The sequence below is a fragment of the Pelobates fuscus genome, chromosome 13 (assembly GCF_036172605.1).
Source record: "Pelobates fuscus isolate aPelFus1 chromosome 13, aPelFus1.pri, whole genome shotgun sequence".
NCBI classification, from domain to species: Eukaryota; Metazoa; Chordata; class Amphibia; order Anura; family Pelobatidae; genus Pelobates; species Pelobates fuscus.
In genome coordinates, this window is record NC_086329.1 from 20149409 (window position 1) to 20173820 (window position 24412).

The 24412-nt window shown below is 41.3% G+C and overlaps 2 protein-coding genes across 4 annotated transcripts in view; one reads left to right on the top strand and one right to left on the bottom strand.

Annotated features, from left to right (window-relative positions):
• The first annotated feature begins 998 nt into the window (after positions 1–998).
• On the top strand, positions 999–10042 carry LOC134583499 (photoreceptor outer segment membrane glycoprotein 2-like). Its single transcript, XM_063440435.1, has 4 exons — positions 999–1174; positions 6207–6822; positions 8274–8520; positions 9215–10042. The coding sequence occupies exons 2-4, from the start codon at positions 6242–6244 to the stop codon at positions 9479–9481; spliced, it is 1095 nt and encodes a 364-aa protein (XP_063296505.1). The 5' UTR covers positions 999–1174; positions 6207–6241; the 3' UTR covers positions 9482–10042.
• An 11268-nt stretch (positions 10043–21310) lies between these two features.
• UBR1 (ubiquitin protein ligase E3 component n-recognin 1) overlaps positions 21311–24412 on the bottom strand; it is a 121651-nt gene continuing 118549 nt past the window's right edge. For all 3 annotated transcript variants that reach the window (XM_063439630.1, XM_063439629.1, XM_063439628.1), the window contains exons 46-48: positions 23063–23164; positions 22212–22372; positions 21311–21620 (exon numbers count right to left, since the gene is read on the bottom strand). In XM_063439630.1, coding sequence (XP_063295700.1) covers positions 22231–22372; positions 23063–23164 — 244 coding nt within the window. In that variant the 3' untranslated portion in view covers positions 21311–21620; positions 22212–22230. The remainder of the gene's footprint in view (positions 21621–22211; positions 22373–23062; positions 23165–24412) is intronic.

Here is a 24412-nt window from a genome sequence, read left to right on the forward strand (position 1 = left end):
TACTAGACTTTTTATGCACAAATCCTAGTCCTTAAATTACCAGTGCAAAGATACAGCTTGCGGGCTCAGCATACCTGATCTCGGCAGTTTCTCGCCCCTGGTTGGTGTGTAAGCTCATGTTGTTCTGCGGCCTACCTACATTCATCCAGGCGGCGCTGGTGGGGGCCGAAGCAGCCTATCTCCTTCTACACTTGATACGAAGAGGAGTAAAAGTGAGGTGCATCGACCAACCTAAAGAGGCAGAAACCAAGTGCCTAGTGAGAAAACCAAGTGCCTCCTGTATTTGATTAAATTGAACTTTAATCAAATACAGGAGGCTCCTGCAGGGCCTAGCAAGCTATTAACATAGCAGGGGATAAGAAAATCTTAATTAAACAGAACTTGCAATAAAGAAAGCCTAAATAGGGCTCTCTTTACAGGAAGTGCTTATGGAAGGCTGTGCAAGTCACATGCAGGGAGGTGTGACTAGGGTTCATAAACAAAGGGATTTAACTCCTAAATGGCAGAGGATTGAGCAGTGAGACTGCAGGGGCATGTTCTATACATCAAAACTGCTTCATTAAGCTAAAGTTGTTCAGGTGACTATAGTGTCCCTTTAAATAAATTAAAATCTATACGAATCTGGCATATTTATTGCCTATGTGCCTAATAAAGTGATACTCTTGTGGACACCCAAAATAAAAATAATCTGATACAGTTAAGAATGGCAAACACAAGTACATAATGATTGTACATGTCAACACTGTTACCCCGTCTGATATTCGTGAAGAGGAGATAGCACATAATCTATTACACAAAATATCACTTTACAAAGCATTATAACACACGGTTCTATGGTGTGCGGCAGCAACAATGCAAGTTCTCTGTCAGCTACAGATCTCCTATTTACACTACAGAAAGGCTTACATCCCATTTACTAAGGTGCTTTGCTACATCTGCCATCAGAGGGACTATTAAATCTGCAAGACATAATTAGCCCAGAAAGGATTACAGAAACCAGCATCTCGGGCTGTTCATTCTACAAATCTCTTGCATTGTCTCGTTCTGTAAAACCAGAGCCCTTTCAGCAAGGATTCCGTACAATGAACGGGGAACATTTTGTTTAATATCCATCTCTAAGACATGTTTCAGTGGATTACTTGAAAACGCAGAGCAGGACCACCCATTGCCGCAGGTAGGTTTTCACGCTTTTTTTAAAGTATTATTTCAACCGTGGGAGTAAAGATGTCATAAACAATTGAAAAATCTAAGTCAAATTAATGTTCGAAATCATGACAACTTTAAAACATACAGCTGTTTAACCCCTTAAGGTCATGATTCCTTTTTATTCCAGAAGTTTGGTCCTTAGGGGGTTAAGTAAGAGAATGATAACGTAAAATTTACACTCGCCACTATCCATTGGCAAGTGAAAATGTAGCCCTGCCGAGTAGAGATTCTACCCTAGTGAGTGTAACATGAATCCTCCAGACTTGCAGTGGCAAACAACTTTTAAACCCTGACTAGTGGCATAGTACTTGACTTTTTTGTCCTGCATAAAGCATCCATTAATTTTACCCAACCTGATCTTCATCAGGATTCCATTGTATGTAATGTATGAATACCCCAGGCTTCCATTGCAGACATGGCTGACAAATGACCTGATGGGGTCATTTTCCCTGGGCACCTGGGCATACAGGAGTTGTTGGCAGTAGCCTCAGACAATTCTTCAGCAGATTAAAAGACCAGGCGATATACTGGAATGTCTGTTGGCACAGTTCTGCAGGAGTAAGGTAACAGGTAGATTTTGTGCAAAACTTTTTGTGCGTAGGATGACAGCCTGCAATCTCAATCTTCCTCAGACCGGGACCAACACAATAAAATATCTCCATTTAAACTGCAGCATCTGGGGTTGACCAGGTTACCGGACTATGACTATGCATGAGACGGCATAGTTCGAATAACATTCCAAACATGCCAAGTTCTTATTGATGGCATTGGAGGCACCTTAAACAAAGTCCGCATTTATTACCCGTTTACAGATCTCTGTAAATGCTTCCTCATGCCCTGCAGGTCATACTAACGGAGGTCATAACTTGAAATTAAAGCAGCTTTAATCTGATAAAACCGCATGAACAATGAGCAAGGCCATCCATATAGAGAGCTACACATTTTGTGCACGCACAAAAAAACATAATTTGTTTCTACTTGCCAATCAGACCAAAAGTTGGCAGTCCTTCCTTGACTACAGGGTATAAATGACCACGCCAGGCCTTCAATATGGGGTTACTGGGAATATGCCAGGCTTCCATTGAATTGTATCAGAGTATACATCAGGCTTCCATTGAATTGTATCAGAGTATACATCAGGCTTCCATTGAATTGTATCAGAGTATACATCAGGCTTCCATTGAATTGTATCAGAGTATACATCAGGCTTCCATTGAATTGTATCAGAGTATACACCAGGCTTCCATTGAATTGTATCAGAGTATACATCAGGCTTCCATTGAATTGTATCAGTGTATACATCAGGCTTCCATTGAATTGTATCAGAGTATACATCAGGCTTCCATTGAATTGTATCAGGGTATACATCAGGCTTCCATTGAATTGTATCAGTGTATACATCAGGCTTCCATTGAATTGTATCAGAGTATACATCAGGCTTCCATTGAATTGTATCAGTGTATACATCAGGCTTCCATTGAATTGTATCAGTGTATACATAAGGCTTCCATTGAATTGTATCAGAGTATACACCAGGCTTCCATTGAATTGTATCAGAGTATACATCAGGCTTCCATTGAATTGTATCAGAGTATACATCAGGCTTCCATTGAATTGTATCAGAGTATACATCAGGCTTCCATTGAATTGTATCAGAGTATACATCAGGCTTCCATTGAATTGTATCAGAGTATACATCAGTCTTCCATTGAATTGTATCAGAGTATACATCAGGCTTCCATTGAATTGTATCAGAGTATACATCAGGCTTCCATTGAATTGTATCAGAGTATACATCAGGCTTCCATTGAATTGTATCAGAGTATACATCAGGCTTCCATTGAATTGTATCAGAGTATACATCAGTCTTCCATTGAATTGTATCAGAGTATACATCAGGCTTCCATTGAATTGTATCAGAGTATACATCAGGCTTCCATTGAATTGTATCAGAGTATACATCAGGCTTCCATTGAATTGTATCAGAGTATACATCAGGCTTCCATTGAATTGTATCAGAGTATACATCAGTCTTCCATTGAATTGTATCAGAGTATACATCAGGCTTCCATTGAATTGTATCAGAGTATACATCAGGCTTCCATTGAATTGTATCAGAGTATACATCAGGCTTCCATTGAATTGTATCAGAGTATACATCAGGCTTCCATTGAATTGTATCAGAGTATACATCAGGCTTCCATTGAATTGTATCAGAGTATACACCAGGCTTCCATTGAATTGTATCAGAGTATACATCATGCTTCCATTGAATTGTATCAGTGTATACATCAGGCTTCCATTGAATTGTATCAGAGTATACATCAGGCTTCCATTGAATTGTATCAGGGTATACATCAGGCTTCCATTGAATTGTATCAGTGTATACATCAGGCTTCCATTGAATTGTATCAGAGTATACATCAGGCTTCCATTGAATTGTATCAGTGTATACATCAGGCTTCCATTGAATTGTATCAGTGTATACATAAGGCTTCCATTGAATTGTATCAGAGTATACACCAGGCTTCCATTGAATTGTATCAGAGTATACATCAGGCTTCCATTGAATTGTATCAGAGTATACATCAGGCTTCCATTGAATTGTATCAGAGTATACATCAGGCTTCCATTGAATTGTATCAGAGTATACATCAGGCTTCCATTGAATTGTATCAGAGTATACATCAGGCTTCCATTGAATTGTATCAGAGTATACATCAGTCTTCCATTGAATTGTATCAGAGTATACATCAGGCTTCCATTGAATTGTATCAGAGTATACATCAGGCTTCCATTGAATTGTATCAGAGTATACATCAGGCTTCCATTGAATTGTATCAGAGTATACATCAGGCTTCCATTGAATTGTATCAGAGTATACATCAGTCTTCCATTGAATTGTATCAGAGTATACATCAGGCTTCCATTGAATTGTATCAGAGTATACATCAGGCTTCCATTGAATTGTATCAGAGTATACATCAGGCTTCCATTGAATTGTATCAGAGTATACATCAGGCTTCCATTGAATTGTATCAGTGTATACATCAGGCTTCCATTGAATTGTATCAGAGTATACATCAGGCTTCCATTGAATTGTATCAGTGTATACATCAGGCTTCCATTGAATTGTATCAGAGTATACATCAGTCTTCCATTGAATTGTATCAGTGTATACATCAGGCTTCCATTGAATTGTATCAGTGTATACATCAGGCTTCCATTGTAGAGGTCTAGGAGTACATGTTTGCATTTCAAGGTATCTATGAATATACCAGGCTCGTGCTACATTTTGCCTTTTATTCAAGACTCTGTGCACACAACTTCTACAAAAAGCTGTAGTGGTAGAGGGTGTTTAGAGCCCTCCATTATAATAAGAAGGTATAATGTGCAACTCTGTAGAATAAGCTTAAATTATTATATATATATATATATATATATATATATATATATATATATATATGAAATATTTCCAGGAGCTGTATTCCAGATTATACACTGTGATTTAACTGAAAATGTGTGTTTTCGGGAAATACAGGGTACCTGGTAATCCTTACAGATTACAAAAGGGTTAATATGTTGAGAAGTACAGCTTTTTCCTCTGACGTCAACTTGAAGCAGCAGTAATTTTTATAAAGCAGTAATGTGCAGGTACACAGTAACATGGGACCTCCAGAACCGTAATCTACGCCAAAACAAAGCATTAGCTATGACTGAGTTTGGAGCAATGTTTAAATCGCAGTGTGAACACAGCAATGTGTGAAGCTTGTGCTAATATTTACTAATATTAGAACGGTCACAAATTAGAAGTTAACTTCCTATTTAAAGAACCAAAGTAGTGGAATCAAAAAAAAATCTCCAACTTAGCTATACTTCCAGTTTTCTAAAACTTGCAATTCTTGTTCTCTCTCTCTTTTACCATTTTCTGTAGATCTGCTCCCACCCCCCAGCCCAATTTTCCCCATGGTGACATTGTAATCCCAGATCCTCCAATACCAACATCATCACCAAATAGGAATGTACCCCACCTTATTATTCTCCTAATATTAATGAGACACTGATTGAATCTTACATTGACTCTGCATGGTATTTAACTGCATAATCTGACTCTATTATAAACGTTCTGTTCTGTTATTAACAATGTCTTGCCAAGTTCGAGGGACCTGTGTCTCTCAATGACTTCAAACTGTTGTCTCTAATGTTATCACTTATTTATACCCGTTGAACAATCTAATACTCAGATATTCATCTACAATTTGTAATTCACTGTGAATGCCTGACAATTCTCAGGTTAGTAAATAACCCTGTTATAGTGCTCTGCATTGTGCGACTCTCAACAGTTCGTGAACCTTTGACTGTAGTGTTCGGCATTGTGTAACACTAGCTATAATCACTCGGCATAGTGTCAAACTTGGTCTGTAAATATATTGAAAATCTAATACACCTTGCGAAATAAAAAAAAAATTACATTAAAAAACCCAGTTGAATGAGCTCCTAAATCTGTAGTTGCAGGTACAGAGGGTGATCAAATTATTATTATTATTAGATAATACACAGCTATACTCTGCACACAAACTTTACTGATTTATCACTGGACACTCCAAGGATATGGGATGGGAGTTCTGCCTGTGAGTGAACGACTTCAACACTCAGATACGTGCAGTGTTTGATAATACTACTCTATGGTTTCAAACTTTATTCTTTAGGATATTAGAGAGTTAAAGTTTTTTTTTTGCGTAATAAATTTTTTGTGTTTCTTGGCTGTTGTTATTTGCACAGGGTTCATTTGGTTTTCTATCAATAGTAAGACTGGGGTTTTCCTGGATCTAATTTTATTTTATCCTCTGCCCATGCTGCCAGTTTATGTCACTTGATGTACTGGTGTGGTTATATATTCTCTCATGTTTTTTTTATGCAATGTGATCTTGTGCAATGCATTATTGTCTAGTTTATTTTGTCAGTGAATTAATAAATTGTGTTTTCTTTGCTTTCCATAGTCAAGGCTCTGCTGTCCTCATCTCCCGAACTCACAATGGCGGTCCTTAAAGTAAAATTCACCAAAACCAGAAGAGGGAGGCTGGCTCAGGTGCTATGGATCCTCAACTGGATCTCTGTAATAACCGGACTCATTATTTTCAGTCTTGGTCTCTTTCTAAAAATAGAGATCCGGAAGCGTAGTGAACTGATGATAAGTGGCGATATCCACACGGTTCCCAACATGCTCATCGCGGTGGGCATCATCGCCTGCGTCATTAACTTTTTTGGGGGAAAGATCTGCTACGACTGCTCGGATGCCAACAAGTTTTCCAGGTGGAAGCTTTTCATGTTGCCATACATCATCTGCACGTTCTTTTTTACTTTCTGCGTTTTTGCGGGAGCTATTATGTGCTACACGATGCGGCACGAGCTGGAGTCTGCCTTGTACCGGGGGCTTAAGGACGCACTGAAGTTTTACAAGGATACGGACATCCCCGGGCGCTGTTTCTTGAAATCGACCGTTGACATGCTACAGATCGAATTCCAGTGTTGTGGGAACAATGGTTACAGGGACTGGTTCGAGATCCAATGGGTTTCCGTTCGTTACTTGGATATGAGTTCCAAGGAAATCATTGAGTAAGTAATTTTGGATGTACAATATCCAAGCCTTAATGTGACGCATATTACACTAATGTTATCACCTACGAGGTCTTCAAAAATGATATTGGTGCAAATCCACCAACTATATGGTAAAAACATATTTTAGACCGACTGCTTCTTTAAGATAAAATAAAGCGTATACAATTAAAACATATATAAAATATGTTCAGAAGGTGTTCAAAATATTTCTTTATTTTACAGATTTAATTAGGTAATGAAACTGTGAAGAATCCGAACTCGCTGTGTAAGTCAGCACTTCACTACTAATTCAGAAAGACAATAAAATTATTATTCTTATTCACTTTTAATTCCTTAATCATAACATTCGTTAATGCATATACAACCCAGCACTCAATCGTGAATTCTAATGATTACCATTCGCTGCAGCTAATAGTTGCATGTGTATTTTTATGTTTTTGTTTTAACCCAGTTCCATGAGCTAAAAATAAAAAGCATTATGGCAAAGCCTCAAAAAAATAAGCTTGAAAAAAGATTTACTCCAAGCACCATAACCACTTCAGTGTTTTGTAGTGGTCATGGGGCTTAGAGTCTGTCTATGCTGCATGACCACTGGCACCTCTGGCAGCATCGTCAGCAAAGCTGGCTAATGTCAATTGTGTGGATATTTCTGCACACAGAGGGGTCTTCACTGGCTGAGTGCTCTTGGCCAACATTCTTATCCGAAAGGTAGCTATAATGGGGTAATTTCTACCACACAAATAAGGCAGTAATCTTGTGGCTCATTTTTCTTGTTAGATTTTGTGTATTTATGCTCCTATTAACCAGGAGTATGGAAGTTAAATACTTTGGTGATAAATAGGTATGTCCCTTAATGCAAACATCACAAACAAATCTGTTGCGTTTTCTTTTTTTGTGTGCCATTTTTACATTTTCAAATAGTGAGCAAAGTCTACTTTGCGAAAAAAAAAAATTTCAAGAAAGCATAAGTTCAGAAGGGGACTGAATTGGTTCCATTCACTAAACCCTGTGTGGGCCCCCCAAAGGAGAGAATTATGAGATACCGTCCAGATTTGTCAGGGTGTACAAATCAACAATGACATTTAATCTTGCCTAAAATTGGTGCCTTGTTTATGCCTTGATAATCTGGTTTGGAGGTGACTGTGGCGAAAAATCCACCTGCATTTCCTGGTGCCCAAGAATTTAGAACTTATAAGGTTGTGAAAGACACTCATTACTTAAACTGTTTAGCTCACGATGTCACTCTGTCAGGAGGTTGGGACATTTTGCACAGTTGGTGTGTCGTATATCATGTTTATTAGATCACTTTTGAAACGGAGGCATGAAAAACATCTAAAACGTAACAATATACAACTGGACAATTCTACCTCGATTAAGCATGCCATCTGATAATGTAAACATTTGTTTATGCCGAGGAGTGTTTTTCATGGTTTCTTCTCATTCTACAGCCGTTTTAAAAGCAACGTGGATGGGAAGTTCTTACTGGATGGGGTCCCCTTCAGCTGTTGCAATCCCAGCTCTCCTCGTCCTTGTATCCAGTATCAAATCACTAACAACTCTGCCCACTACAACTACGACTATCTAACAGAAGAACTCAACATCTGGATTCGGGGCTGCAGGGAGGCACTACTTGAGTATTACGACCAACTCATGCAGTCTATTGGTCTAACGGTCCTTCTCATCTGGCTTTTTGAGGTATGAATTGGTTCACTAAACTATTTTAATAGGCACACCAGTGCCTCGTACATAGGTTACATTTGCAACAGAATAGCTAAAATCTGATGCCAAATTTGAGACCTTCGTGCATTTCCTGGTAGGTCTGTTAAACCTTATGACCTGGAAACATGAACGATACTCTACATTCGCGAGAAAAACGTATCTTAACTTAGAACAAAAGATTCTGTTCCAAGCACGAGGCCCACACAACAGTGAGCTTTCTAGACCAGCGATTGATAAATACCGGACATCCTGATGTTTAAAGTGTACAAAAACAAAACATACATCTGTATTAGATTCATTATTACAACCTATGGGCCTGGAGTTTTTTATTTTTATTTCTATGATATAAAAGTAATATAGTTTTGTGTTTTTGTTTATTTCCCCTGAAAAACTGCAGAAAGCTATTTTTTTTTTGTTTGCTTACTGCTGTAAACATAAACAGAGTGATTTAACTTCTGAATGGCAGAAAACTGAGAAATGACACTGCAGGGCACGGTTTATACACAACCATATTATTATTTATATAGCGCCATCAGATTCCGTAGCGCTGCTCACTAAGCTATAGCGGTTTTGGTGCTTATAGGAGATGCTTTTTAAATGTGGATGCTGACTCTTATAAAATACATTTCTGTTATTAGAAAATAAAAAAATACCTTGTGTGTATCTTTAGCTTTCAGTGTTGACCGGCGTACGATACCTGCAGACTTCGATGGAGAACGTCCTGATCTTAGGAGACCTCGACAGTGAGTCTGACGGATGGTTACTGCAGAACAGCTGCATGGAGACAGCCAAACACAATATCAGGATCATAAAGAACCTCGGCAAAGCAAACCAGATCAACAGCGTCAGTGGTAAATGTGACCCGAATGTGGACATCCAAGTTGCAGTTTATGGCCCAGATAATGTCCCTCCAAGTTCCATTCCTGAAGAGAGCTGACCTTGTTCATCATGTTTCAGGATGATCAAAACCAATGGAACTCACGGGTGAAAATGCCTTTTATTTGCAAAAAGGACATACTTTAAGGTGAGAACTGCAAGTTAAAAACTACCTTGTGATTCTGGTATACACATGAAAAAGGATTCCTGAATTTACAACTACAACCCATTTGAGACCATCAACCGATATGCATTCAAGAGTGGATTGCTCATATCCTAGTTGGGTCAAAACTACTGAGCAATTTACAATAAGAAAAGAAGCCTAGAACATGAAATAAAAGCTATCACAAATATTTACATCAATGTCTCTGGATCCTATGGAAAAACTTAAACCCCCAACGCATTTGGAGGGCCATCAATTATACTTGTTAAAAAAAAACAAAACTAAACCTGTATGTAAGAATAATCAACTCTGCATAGATTATTTTCAATATTCTAAAATACTGGAAGTAACCCAATCATTTATTTTTTTCAGTCCATGGTACAAGTCTTGCAAATTGAGAACAAAATATAACGTTGAAAAATTTAACAGTCTTGTTGATTAGAAATAAAATATTTAAAAACAACTTAATGAGAAGCAAACACTGTGGCCAAACGTCATCTATAAAAACATTGAGATGTAACAGTATGATATTATAGGAACAAAGTGACTCAAAAATAGGATCCTGAGTTAGTAAGCGGAAAGGAGCCCAGATACCAACCAAAATACAGTTGATATTATATTATCCTGGCGGCTAATCAACACATCCAACATAAATATGGAATCCCTTGAATTATACTGGGAAGATAACTAATTTTACATTTGTGTTATGTTTCGTATATTTTACTGTTTTAATGCCAATCTTGTACATATGGACCACTCACGGGTGGAAGTTTGGAACTGCTACCTGCTTCTCCAACATGGTTGATGTACGGCTATTAATGTGAGTGTGTGACCCAAACAGTCTCACTAATTTGAACTGTAACCCCTCTCCATAATTTCTATCACTATATATGCCACCTAGGGTTTCCTAAGATGGAGAAAATGAGGTCCCTGACTATTGACTGTTCAATTGATCATATATAATTATCTATGCAATCTTTCCTGTTAGGAACTATAAAACACTAAGAAAGAAAATGTTGCAAAATAGTGAAAATTATAGCAAATTAATGTTCTCAGAATTTTTATCTTCATTTATGTTCAACAGCACACTTTGTAGTGGCTACCCAAACTAGCCAAATATCTATGCACTAATGAAAGTGCATAGCTTGTTGTACTGTTTTATAGAACATTGGTATGATTGGTATGACTTGCTGTCTCCTTGTGTTATGATTACAATGTATACTATGTGTATGCATAATGGTTGCATTATGCGTACAGTATTACATGCTTTCCCTAAATTGCCAGATTAACAATAAAATGTATTTATATAAATTTAACAACAAAAAAAAAGCAACCAGATATTTGCAGAAAACAGACAACCACTTAGTAAGGCAAGAATAAGGAGTAGACTTGAACGGCTGAGGAAAAATATGCACCAAAACCGTCATGGTTCAGGGCAAAAGTGACAGGTAGACCGACCAAGCAGTCTAAGGGCTTAAAGTGTCTCTGTCATCTCAAACTTACCTTTCTCCTATTGTTTCCTATTTTCTTCCTCTTTCATAATCTGTTCTTCTTTTCTATATGTCTGATCTATATCTCTTTAAAACATTAGACTAAGTCCTGACAACTTTGTCTTCTGTAATTTTCCTGCGCATGACAATTGTGACGAAAGGTTGGAACTTAACGCAAGCGTCACTTCTTTTGTCAAACTAAGGAAGGATGAAACTTGCCATAAGCTCCACCATTTTGTCACAATTGTCAAGCATATGAAAATATATAAGACAAAGTAGTCTCAACTTTATCTTATGTTTTAAAGAGAAATCGATTAGATATGATGAAAAGAAGAATACATTTAGAAAGGAGAAGAGAAATTTAAACCCTAATTTTGGTATATAAAAAAAAATAAAAAATGTAGACTAGTCCCATGTAAATAGGATGATCCTGTCTGCTAGTGAATTGATCTCTACATAAAGTTGGTTCAAAATATATTTTGTCAGTCTGTACAGTCGGTGACCACATGGGCAGTTTGTGATTACAGCCCGAGTGTGGCTCACCATCAGCTGTTACATTGCAACACTTACAACACAGTGCTTTTAAGTAGCTTATAATTTTGGACAGAATAATTGCCTCAATGTATGTGCACTCTAGTTATACTGTAGAGACTGACATAATATATTTTGAACCAACTTTATGTGGGGATCAATTCACTAGCAGGCAGGATTGTCCTATTTACATTGGACTAACTCTCCTCTCCTTGGTAATTTAAAGCTAAGTAGTAACGCTGACAGGTTAAACTAGGGGAGGCGGAGGACGTCAGTGGGGCACAGGTTGGCCAGGGCTTAACATCTGCCATCTGGCAAAAATAGAGCGGATTTACAGGAAGATTTAGCTAGTTTGTCATTCCTACTTAATGCAATCAGAATTAAGAGTTGCAGAGAGCAGCAGATTAGTGAGATTGTAATACAGTGTGAATAGGGCGCATCTAAGAGCTCATCCGAGACTTCTGTACGCAGGGCAAAAGTAAGCACGATGTATATACAAGTTACCAGCAACCAGGAAAGGATAATTTAATGGTTTTGGAAAGAAACACGTCAAGTGGAGTTGGATATAGATAATTCAATGATCTAACTCCCTCCAAACCTACGGACAATACCAGGGGAGGGCAGTTACTATTGGCAAAACAATCCTTCCATGCTCCCAAATCTGTGCTAACACAAGGCTCGCAGGTTTGTGTTATGTTCCCTCTCCAAGTAGCATAAGGAGAAAAATTACGTTTGTAAGGAAGACACTTCCATGACCTCATATACAAACTTACTTTCTCACCTGATGATACTTGGAGGGTGAACAAAATAGAACCCAGAGTTTCCTGCTGGTGGTTATTTGGCCATCTGCCAATAAAGTTTGAACCGTTAAATCATTGCATTTTGAATGGCGGGCGGCTGTATAATACCCTCCTTAAGTTTACTACGGGGCTTCGAGTATGCAGCCTTTTTAAAATGCAATGTTACCTGGATTGAAGCCAATGAATCGGAGTAGACATGCATTTACTGGCAGTTTAGTTGCAAGTTGTCTGCTGATGAATATTAAAATTCCTGTATTTTGCATTACAATTCTGTTTACATAACAGTAGAACGAAAATTAAACCGCAATTTTATCAGAAGTGAAAAATATATTGAACATAAGTTACCTTTAATTTTTAAACGACAGAGTTATTTTCATTAAAAAAAATGAAGCTGAAAATGGAATGCACAACGAGATCACAAACCTTGGCTAAACCAGGACTTCTTTGTTAGAATGTTGTACAGCGACTGCACCCCAAAAATAAAAATGACAGAAATCTAGAGAATGTAGATTCTTAATGTATTCATTCTTTACAATGTAAAGGGGGCAGAAAGTATTAAAAATACAATTTATTTCTCGTATAGCTACATTTGTATAAAAATATTAATGCATATGGTCTATGGCAGTGATGGCGAACCTGTGGCACGCCGGGGCCTTTCTGTGGGCACGCGGCCATAGGTTCGCCATTAATGCAGAGTAGGCACCTGCCTGCCCGAAACGGCAGGTGCCTACTCTGCTTCCGGGTCGGGAGGCAGGGGAGGGATCTTTGAAGCAGCAACCCTGTCCTCCTGCGAACAATCAGTGTGGAGCGTTGCCGCGCGTTACCATGGCAACGCTCCACACAGCATCGCGCGGGAGGACAGAGGAGCTGCTTCAAAGATCCCTCCCCTGCCACCAGGGATGACTGTGTCCCCCCCCCCCTCCTTCATTAAAGGTAAGAAGGGGAGAAGATAATGATTTACCATACTTTTTTTTAAAAAAAACGTTTACCCCCCCATCCCCACACACACAGCACCCCTACCCCCCCACACACAGCACCCCTACCCCCCCACACACAGCACCCCTACCCCCCACCCCACACAGCACCCCTACCCCCCCCACACACAGCACCTCTACCCCCCCACACACAGCACCCCTACCCCTCCACACACAGCACCCCTACCCCCCCACACACAGCACCCCTACCGCCCCACACACAGCACCCCTACCCCCAGCAGTACCCCTACCCCCCACACAGTACCCCTACCCCACCCACACAGCACCCCTACCCCCCAGCAGTACCCCTACCCCCCACACAGTACCCCTACCCCCCACACACAGCACCCCTACCCCCCAGCAGCACCCCTTCCCTCCCCTACACCCAGCATCCCTCCCCTCCCCTACACCCCACACACATCACCCTTAGCCCCCCACACAGCACCCCTACCCCCTCAAACACTGCACCCTTACCCCCGCCCAGCACCCCTACCCCCCACACAGCACCTCTCTCACACACACAGCACCCCTCATACACACACACACATATAGCACCCCTCACACACACATACATACAGCACCCCTCACACACACATACATACAGCACCCCTCACACACACAACACCCCACACACAGCAACCCTCACACACACACAGCAACCCTCACACACACACAGCAACCCTCACACACAGCACCTCACACAAACACATACACTACACCCCTCAATGCAGTATGTGTGTGTATTCAGCAGTCTGTGTGTGTGCGTGTATTCAGCAGTCTCTGTGTGTGTACTCAGCAGTCTGTGTGTGTGTGTGTATTCAGCAGTCTCTGTGTGTGTACTCAGCAGTCTCTGTGTGTGTACTCAGCAGTCTGTGTGTGTGTGTACTCAGCAGTCTGTCTGTGTGTGTACTCAGCAGACTGTCTGTATGTGTATTCATCAGTCTCTATATTTAGCAGTCGTGTGTGTGTGTGTGTGTGTGTGTGTGTATTCAGCAGACTGTGTGTATGTATTCAGCAGTCTGTGTGTGTGTGTGTGTATTGCATTTTTTGGAGATACTAATAAATATAAGCTTAATTTTATCTATTTATATAATTATTTAAATTGGTATCATTGAACTCTCTGTTGTTGTGTTCTTTTAAAACAAAAGTTGTTAATTAGTTCGGACAACAGTACGAGTTGTTTTTTCTAAACTTAAACCTCAATATTCAGGTTTAATTGCTGTGTTGGCACTTTAAGGAAAAAAAAATTGTCATGTATTGCGGTTTGGGCACTCGGGCTCAAAAAGGTTCGCCGTCACTGGTCTATGGTCATATGCTATTTTATGGTTTTTTGCATGTAATAATCTCTAGACCAGTGATGGCGAACCTATGGCACGCGTGCCACAGGTGGCACGGCGGACCCTTTCTGTGGGCAAGTGGCCATAGGTTCACCATTAATGCAGAGTAGGCACCTGCCTGCCCGAAACGGCAGGCGCCTACTCTGCTTCCGGTTTGGGAGGCAGGGGAGGGATCCTTGAAGCAGCTCCCCTGTCCTCCCGCGAGCAATCAGTGTGGAGCGTTGCCGCGCGTTACCATGGCAACGCTCCACACAGCATCGCGCGGGAGGACAGGGGAGCTGCTTCAAAGATCCCTCCCCTGCCTCCCAAACCGGAAGCAGTACCTGCCACCACCGGACCACCAGGGATGACTGTGTCCCTCCCCCCCCCCCCCTTCATTAAAGGTAAGAAGGGTGGGGGAGAAGGTAATGATTTACCATACTTTTTTTTTTAAACGTTTACCCCCCCATCCCCACACACACAGCACCCCTACGCCCCAGCAGTACCCCTACCCCCCCACACACAGCACCCCTACCCCCCAGCAGTACCCCTACCCCCCCCACACACAGCACCCCTACCCCCCAGCAGTACCCCTACCCCCCACACACACAGCACCCCTACCCCCCAGTAGTACCACTACCCCCCCACACACAGCACCCATATCCCCCACACACAGCACCCCTACCCCCCCAGAAGTACCCCTACCCCCCCACACAGCACCCGTACCCCCCCACACACAGCACCCCTACCCCCCAGCAGTACCCCTACCCCCCCCACACACAGCACCCCTACCCCCCAGCAGTACCCCTACCCCCCACACACACAGCACCCCTACCCCCCAGTAGTACCACTACCCCCCCACACACAGCACCCATACCCCCCACACACAGCACCCCTACCCCCCCAGAAGTACCCCTACCCCCCCACACAGCACCCGTACCCCCCCACACACAGTACCCCTAAACCCCCACACACAGCACCCCTACCCCCCCAGCAGTACCCCTACCCCCCAGCAGTACCCCTATCCTCCCCCACAGCACCCCTATCCCCCCCACACAGCACCCCTACCCCCCCAGCAGTACCCGTACCCCCCAGCAGTACCCCTGCCCCCACACAGCACCCCTACCCCCCAGCAGTACCCCTAGCCCCCAGCAGTACCCCTACCCCCCCACACAGCACCCGTACCACCCCACACACAGTACCCCTACCCCCCACACAGACAGCACCTCTACCCCCCCAGCAGTACCCCTAACCCCCACACACCACCCGTACCCCCCACACACACAGTATCCCTACCCCCCCCACACAGTACCCCTACCCCCCACACACACAGCACCCCTACCCCCCACACACAGCACCCCTACCCCCAGCAGTACCCCTACCCTCCACACACACAGTACCCCTACCCCCCAGCAGTACCCCTACCCCCCCACACACAGCACTCCTACCCCCCAGCAGTACCCCTACCCCCACACACACAGTAACCCTAACCCCCACACACACAGCACCCCTCCCCTTCCCCCACACCCAGCATCCCTCCCCTCCCCTACACCCCTACCCCCCACACACATCACCTCTACCCCCCCAAACAGCACCCCTACCCCCCCCACAGCACCCCTACCCCCCACACAGCACAGCACCTCTCTCACGCACAGCACCCCTCATACACACACATACACACACACATACAGCACCCCTCATACACACACACACACACACAGCACACAACACCCCTCACACACACACAGTACCCCTACCCCCCCACACAGCAGCCCTACCCCCCACAACACGCCCAGCACCCCCACCCCCACACAGCAACCCTACCTCCCCACACAGCACATCACCCCTCATACACAGCACCCCTCACACACACACACACACACACACACAGCACCCCTCATATACACACAGCACCCCTCATATACACACAGCACCCCTCATACACACACACACACAGCACCCCTCATACACTTACACAGCACTCCTCATACACACACACACACACACACACAGCACCCCTCACACACACACACCCCTCACACACACACACACAGCACCCCTCACACACACACACACACAGCACCCCTCACACACACACACACAACACCCCCAACACAGCAACCCTCACACACACACAGCACCTCACACAAACACATACACTACACCCCTCAATGCAGTATGTGTGTGTATTCAGCAGTCTGTGTGCGTGTATTCAGCAGTCTGTGTGTGCGTGTATTCAGCAGTCTCTGTGTGTGTACTCAGCTGTCTCTCTGTGTGTGTATTCAGCAGTCTGTGTGTGTGTGTATTCAGCAGTCTGTCTGTGTGTGTACTCAGCAGACTGTCTGTATGTGTATTCATCAGTCTCTATATTCAGCAGTCTTGTGTGTGTGTATGTATTCAGCAGTCTGTGTGTGTGTGTATGTATTGCATTTTTTGGAGATACTAATAAATACAAGCTTAATTTTATCTATTTATATAATTATTTAAAATTTGTATCATTGAACTCTCTGTTGTTGTGTTCTTTTAAAACAAAAGTTGTTAATTAGTTCGGACAACAGTACGAGTTGTTTTTTCTAAACTTAAACCTCAATATTCAGGTTTAATTGCCGTGTTGGCACTTTAAGGAAAATAAATTGGCATGTATTGCGGTTTGGGCACTTGGGCTCAAAAAGATTCGCCATCACTGGTCTATGGTCATATGCTATGTTATGGTTTTTTGCATGTAATAATCTCTAGACGTTTTGGGAATTAAGATTCCCCAAATACCACCTAAGAGCAAATAGAAGATACAAAACCAAAACCAGGCTTCTATTTATGTGAATCTCATACACTATACAAATATATGACATGCACTATTGTAATGCTTTTTCATCAACTATATTTATCTAGCTATTTTGTTATATGCGAATAATAATTGTCGAATTCAGATTTCAATTTGGTGTTTAGCGATGAAACCTTTATATTTCCAAATTTATACATTTCATATATAATCCACGTAAAGTCTATTCTATAAAATATAATCTAAACATTAAAAAAAACAGGCATTTTTCATTTCCACATCAGACACTGTGATAGCGATATTGGTCAATTTCACACTACATTTAGGAACATAAATAATGAAATATTGCAAAAAAATATAAAGTAAAAACAGGTTTACCTACATTAACACCAAACTTCACAAAAAGTGTAAAATGTCCTATGCCGAGACTGCTCTCCTGGTTACAAATGCTATTGTGATTTTATATAAATTCAAAATAACTGAGGGGGGGAAAGCAAACATTGAGGTTTTTAAAATGTGCTTTTATTTTTTTGTAAATATACCTATAGAAGTTTATTTTAAAAATATACAGAACAATGAGCACACAGTTGGTGCACAAACAGTGAAAAACAGCGTTACATGTAGAGATTATACAGCAGATTGCATCTGCAATATTTAAATGATAATATAAGATAATTTTAATTCATAGTAAAAAAAATCCTGAAAGTGATGGATATGAAATATCACTTGCCTAGATTCAATGTCTGCATTAACGCTTAGGTGTAAATTATAGCCAAGACATTCGTGGTGGTCGGGAAATGAGGGGGCAGAGAAAAAAAACAAAAAACCATCGGAAAGGAAGTTAATGGAATCAGTAGGAATTTTCTATTCGTTTCCTTTGGTTCGATCTTTGCGCCTCTTCATCATTCAATGCAATCATGCCGTTAGGTGCTATAAGTCCTTACCGAGGAACCCTTTTTACGCTGAAATTACGCAAAAGGTCGGGTGCAAATGGAGAAAGACTTTAGCAGCAATCTTTTCTATAGCAGGCATCAAATGTGATGAGAATCCTAAAGGGACATTTGAGGCATCAACACAAGCTAAGAATATTTAAAAGATTTCAGCCTCATATCCTTGCAATATATTTTTTTCTACGTTCAAATTTATATAACTTTGCAAATAAATAAATATTTGCTTTCTGCAGCAAAAATCCCAACTCCGTTAGGCACAACCGATTTTAACAAAACCTCTTTCTTTATTCAAGTGGAATGCACAGATTAGCCCGGCAAAAGGCCAGATTGAGACCTTTCTTGCATGCAGACAGCTGTCAGACGGTTTGAGTTAGTAAAGCAACAATCGGATTTTCAATACAATTACCTAAGCTAATGCCAATACGAACAGCTGAAGAATAACAGAAGTTTAGTTTATAAGTGGTCATGTAAACCTTAAAAGTATTCCTGTCCGTACATTTAGATATTAAATATAGGTCTTTACATGCAAAAGCTTTTTATCCACACACTTTTTTTGTCAGTCTTTATTTTATTGTGCAGATAGTAAATAGTGATGTCGCGAACACGAAATTTTCGGTTCGCGAACGGCAACTTCCGCAAACGTTCGCGAACCTGCGAACCGCCATTGACTTCAATGGGCAGGCGAACTTTAAAACCCACAGGGACTCTTTCTGGCCACAAAAGTGATGGAAAAGTTGTTTCTAGGGGACTAACACCTGGACTGTGGCATGCCGGAGGGGGATCCATGGCAAAACTCCCATGGAAAATTACACAGTTGATGCAGAGTCTGGTTTTAATGGTCTTTTAATGGTCTTATTAACGTATCCATAAGTCTCTATGGATTGACTTTGATCACGGGACCAATAACGGTCAGGGTTTAGAGTATCGGAATGGTAAGATTCTAACCACATAATCATTGTTAACAAGGCACTGGTGGCCATTAATGTGACAAATATCATATTTTTTTTAATATGTCCACTCTACTTTCTAACTCCTGATGAGGAGTTATCAGTTTTAACAGTACAAAAAAAATAACATTACAGAAACCTCTCGGCATGACTATCATAAACCTTTGAGAGATGAGTGGCAAGTGAAGACAGCTGGAACCCTTTCTTCTTCTTCAACATTGGAAAGAGATGACCAGATGAAATATATAGATAGCCAAATTCTCCATCAACCTTTTTAACAGCATCATAATAATAACAAAGTGAGCAACCAGGAAAGGTACGTCCAGGGGATGTTACTTTTGCCCAACATCCAGGGGATGTTACTATTACCCAATTTAATGACCGTTATCAAAAGACATTTGCATGTACAATTAATTGCAAAAAAAAAAACCAACAGAGCATGCCCTATACACAGTGGTGTATTTTGGATTTGTGCTGCCCTAGGCACGACTAAATTTGGGCACCCCCAAAATCTAAATTTGCCCCCCCCACCCCCAATTCGTGTCAAGGCCATTTTGTTGACTGACAGACACATGCCCTCATTGATACATGCACTGATATACACTCACTGACAGATATACAGTCATTGGCACACACATACAGTCATTGGCACACATTGTTTAACCAAAACATACTTTCACCCACAGACACCCACTGACACACCCACTCACTGACAGGCGCACACTCTCAGATACACATAAAATGACATACACACACACTGACACACACTCACAGGCACACCCATTCTCACTCACAGACACACACTGACAGCTACACTCACTCACATTAAGGTGGACAGCCCCAGAACACGAGGCAAACAAGGCATTTGTCTGGGAGCTTGGGGTGGCATTTTTTGGCGCCCCCCCCCCCCGAAAGTGCCGCCCTAGGCAAATGCCTTGTTTGCCTTGTGGTAAATACATCCCTGCCTATACATTCAAACACTATAGCCAAGTTCATCAAAAGTTATGTCTGTGCTGTAATGAGTAATTCCCTAAATTGGAATTTATCATGGTAAACAGGCAAATACTCACCAAAAAGTATTTCAAACAGACTAGTACCTGGTTACTTGGATTCTACAGTTTATTAAAGATGTGAGCTCCAAGATTATAAAAACAGTCTTATTTCTAACATTGTATAAAGAAAGCATCGTTAAGTCTTCAAATGATGGCTTATAAAGGACACAAGTGAGAGAAAATCATGTGAAACCCTAATGTGCCTGAGGTTGCGAAATACTCTTCCCACGAGGCTGGGGTGCCAGAGGTTAGCCACCGCTCATATTTAAACACATCAATCGATTGGTCTTCTACATTATTCAGGAACGTCTAGGACCAAAACGTTTCCCCTTTGTCAATGCCAAACTGTCCTTCAGGAAGCTGTTTTTCTAGTCTTCACTCATAACAATTGTTTTCCATCTCTCTTATTATGTTGTAGACTGTTTCTGCACTTCTAATTCTGCAATAACATTCTTTAAAACGTGTGCCCAAAACTGTACCAACACATTCAAGGCGAGTAATTACCAGTGATTTATAAGGAGACAAAATGATATTCTGATCGTGTGAATCAATACCCCTTTTCATACAGGACAGCAGCTTCTAGCCTTAGCAATTGCAGACCAACATTGCACACTATGGTCTAGTTGGCTATCTGTAATTGTTATCTGAGGTCCTTTTCCCTAACTCAGCTTCATCAAATGTAAACGTGGCTTGTGGGTTCCTCATTTCAAAATGCATGACTTTGCCTTTATCCGTATTGAATCTTATCTGCCATTCCCTGCCCAGTCCCCCAATATACCCAAATCCCTCTGTAGAGTAGTTACATCATGTCCAGACTGTGTTATGTTACCTCGTTGTGTCTCAGCAACAAACACCAACACATGACTTTCAACACAAACTTCAAGATAATTTGATATTATAAACAGAATTTACTTTATTAAACAAATATATGTTATCCATTGCTCAAATGATCCAACATATATACTGTATAGTCAAGGAAAGACACCAGCTAAAATAAAGTCAGTATGGTTTCACACCAGTTTAATAAACCGGTAAACGGTAGGAGGCTTTGGATTACATTACCTCGAACTGATAGGTAAGGAGAATGAGGAGAGAACACCTACAGAAGGGACTCGTGCAATTCAGGAAGATAATTTTAAGAAAAATAGTCTCCAGTGAGTCTCAGGGATGTGAGGAGTATATAAGTTAAAGCTTCCACCTGCAATAGAGAACACAAACAAGTTATAATTATTATTTTAACATAATGCACAAAAATGTTTAAATATTAGAGGTAAAACTAAGCATAAAAAGGTTTTAAAAAAATATAGAAAAAAAATAAGGAAGATAATGTAAGGTGGGGTGGGGTGTGGACCAGGCTTAAGCAGAAGAATGTCAATGACATATATTGGTCAGCGGTAGACGGACATACAGACTGTTATCATGTGCCAGTTATTTCAATGATCGTGCCATGCTTTCAGATCCTGTGTTACACAATGGGATGCTGCGCCGTGTAGCACGGGGCCCATACGTTTTAGGGCAGCACTGACACATACATCTCAGAGTCTCAGAGTCTGCTCAATATTAGTGGGTGTCACAGGAAGCATTACCTGTTTGGGGTCACCATGAGTAATTATGCACATGCCGAATCAGGAGCTATGTAGAGAGAGATACTGTATCTCTCTGTAGCAACTCTGTGAGCATGTCAGTAGGGTGACTGAATGAATAACACGTCTATTTATGCAGTTCATTCAAAGTGTTCAATCTCGGCCTCCAAAACCTCAAAAGACGAAAGAATGCGAGGCCTGTTTACCCTGTGCAGTGAGAGTGTTTTAGAGCAAGCTCCAATTAAAACCAAAGAATATTTGACTGATCTCCAAGCTGCGGGCAATTTCTTCAACGATGCAGTGCTGTTGCCATAGCTGGTGCAGTTTCCGATATCGCTCGTGTGACAGATGGAGTGGGTTTCCTCGCCTAAAATAATATAAAGTATTTGCAAAATGAGAGAAAACTTGCATACATGTATCTAAAGACCTGAACAAAAACAAAAGACGGTCAATAAATAATTCTTGGTGTTTAAATTTGACAGTCCAGCATGGCGATCAGACTAAATCATCAGTAGTCTCAAAAGGGCTAATTAAAAATAAATATGATGTCATTTCAGAATACCAGATCCCCTAACTGGAATCAGAAAAAGCAAAAGTTGAAAATAAAAAAAGAAAAATCAATTACTTTAATAATAAGTCGAGGCTATATAAATAAAAACGGATTTATTTTACTAAATCTCGGTCGTGGTGGAACTGAAATTATTTTTTTTTCCCAGGTTTGGTTGTTTTGGCAGTTGTCAATGTAACAACAATTAGTGTTTAGTGTAAGGGCCATTTTCAGGAGGTGTCCCATCTGTGTCAGTGTACATATTAAGGACTATCCATTGGATAGGGAAAAGTGCAGAACTAAGAGAATTGTGAAGGATTGCTTGTTTCAGGCCAAAAAAAAACCCAGAATGGAAGTATTTCTCCATCTTGGCCATTTTGGTCTGAAGTCTGTAAGACGCTTCATTACATTTCTAGGTTTAGTGAGTTAACTCCACTGACATGTCCCAGAGCAGACAATGCATGCTGACGTTTATCAAGGCACAATAGTCTCTTTAGTCAGAAACCTTACTTCAATCCTGGGTCAGTTTCGCCGTACTCATCCAAATACGGGGCGGGGTATATACATCCTCGCGTTCTCCCTTCTATTAGGACCACCTTACATTCTCTGATTCTGTACCAAAAAAGAAGAGGTATGTTTTTACTGTGCACAGGTAAGCAATCAAATTATCTGGCAAGCGCATTTCCTAATAACAAATATAGCTATATGTCTTACATAAAGCAATTATATATAGAGAGTTATCTTCCATACTCGTGGTTTGTTCCTTGCAGAAAATCCAGGTCCCATTATTTATATTTCAGGTTAAGGAATAGACAGCATGCTATGGATATTGCTTGTTATTTAAATGGAACCCTAACCAATTCTTCTTTTTGTAAGTGGTAAAGGTGCCATTAAGGTGTTATGATGTCCCGTCACTCTCCCACTACCACATTTTTGTGAAGCTATTTTCAAGCAGTCTGACGAAAAAAAAAAAAGAAAAGAAAAAAAAAAATCGCCGTCTTCCTCCAATTTTAAGCTGCCCCTTAGCCACTTATGTGCCAATGAGGAACTTTACTCTGAAACCCTGTGCAGCCAAATCCTCTGCTGAAGCCCAGGGCTCACTAACTATCAATGCACCATCACCTCTACCTCGCAGGCTCGCTGCCTGGGTGTTATTTTTGACTCCAACCTCTCTCTCACCCCTCATGTCCAATCAATCATCAAATCCTGTCGCTTCCATCTCAAAAACATAGCATGCATCCGCCCCTATTTAACCCCGGAAGCGGCTAAGGTGCTAGCCCATGCTCTTGTTCTCTCTCACCTGGACTACTGCAATACTCTTCTCAGTGGTCTTACGTGTTCCCAGATTGCACCGCTGAAATCTATAATGAATGCGGCGGCGAGGCTCATTTTCCTGTCCGCTCGCATTCCCATGCCTCCCCGCTCTGTCAGTCCCTGCATTGGCTCCCAGTTAGATATAGGGCTCAATTAAAAATTCTGGTTCTTGCTTACAAGTCCCTACATAATGCTGCTAAAACCTACCTATCCTCCCTAATACACATGTATGTCCCATCGAGGCCCCTACGCTCTGCCAAAGACCTACGTCTATCCTCAGTCCGTACTCCCAGCTCTAACGCTCGCCTCCAAGACTTTTCCAGGGCTGCACCTCTTCTGTGGAACTCCCTTCCCTTCTCTGTAAGAATTTCACACAGTCTCCACTCATTCAAAAAATCATTGAAAACTCACTTCTTCAAGAAAGCATATCAATTAAACTGTAAGCAGGTTTTCATCCCCCACCCTCCATGACTCCTCTCCTGCAACTGTCAAAAAATTACCTACTAAGCCCTCAATTAATACTTTTCTAACAACCTACTTTTACCC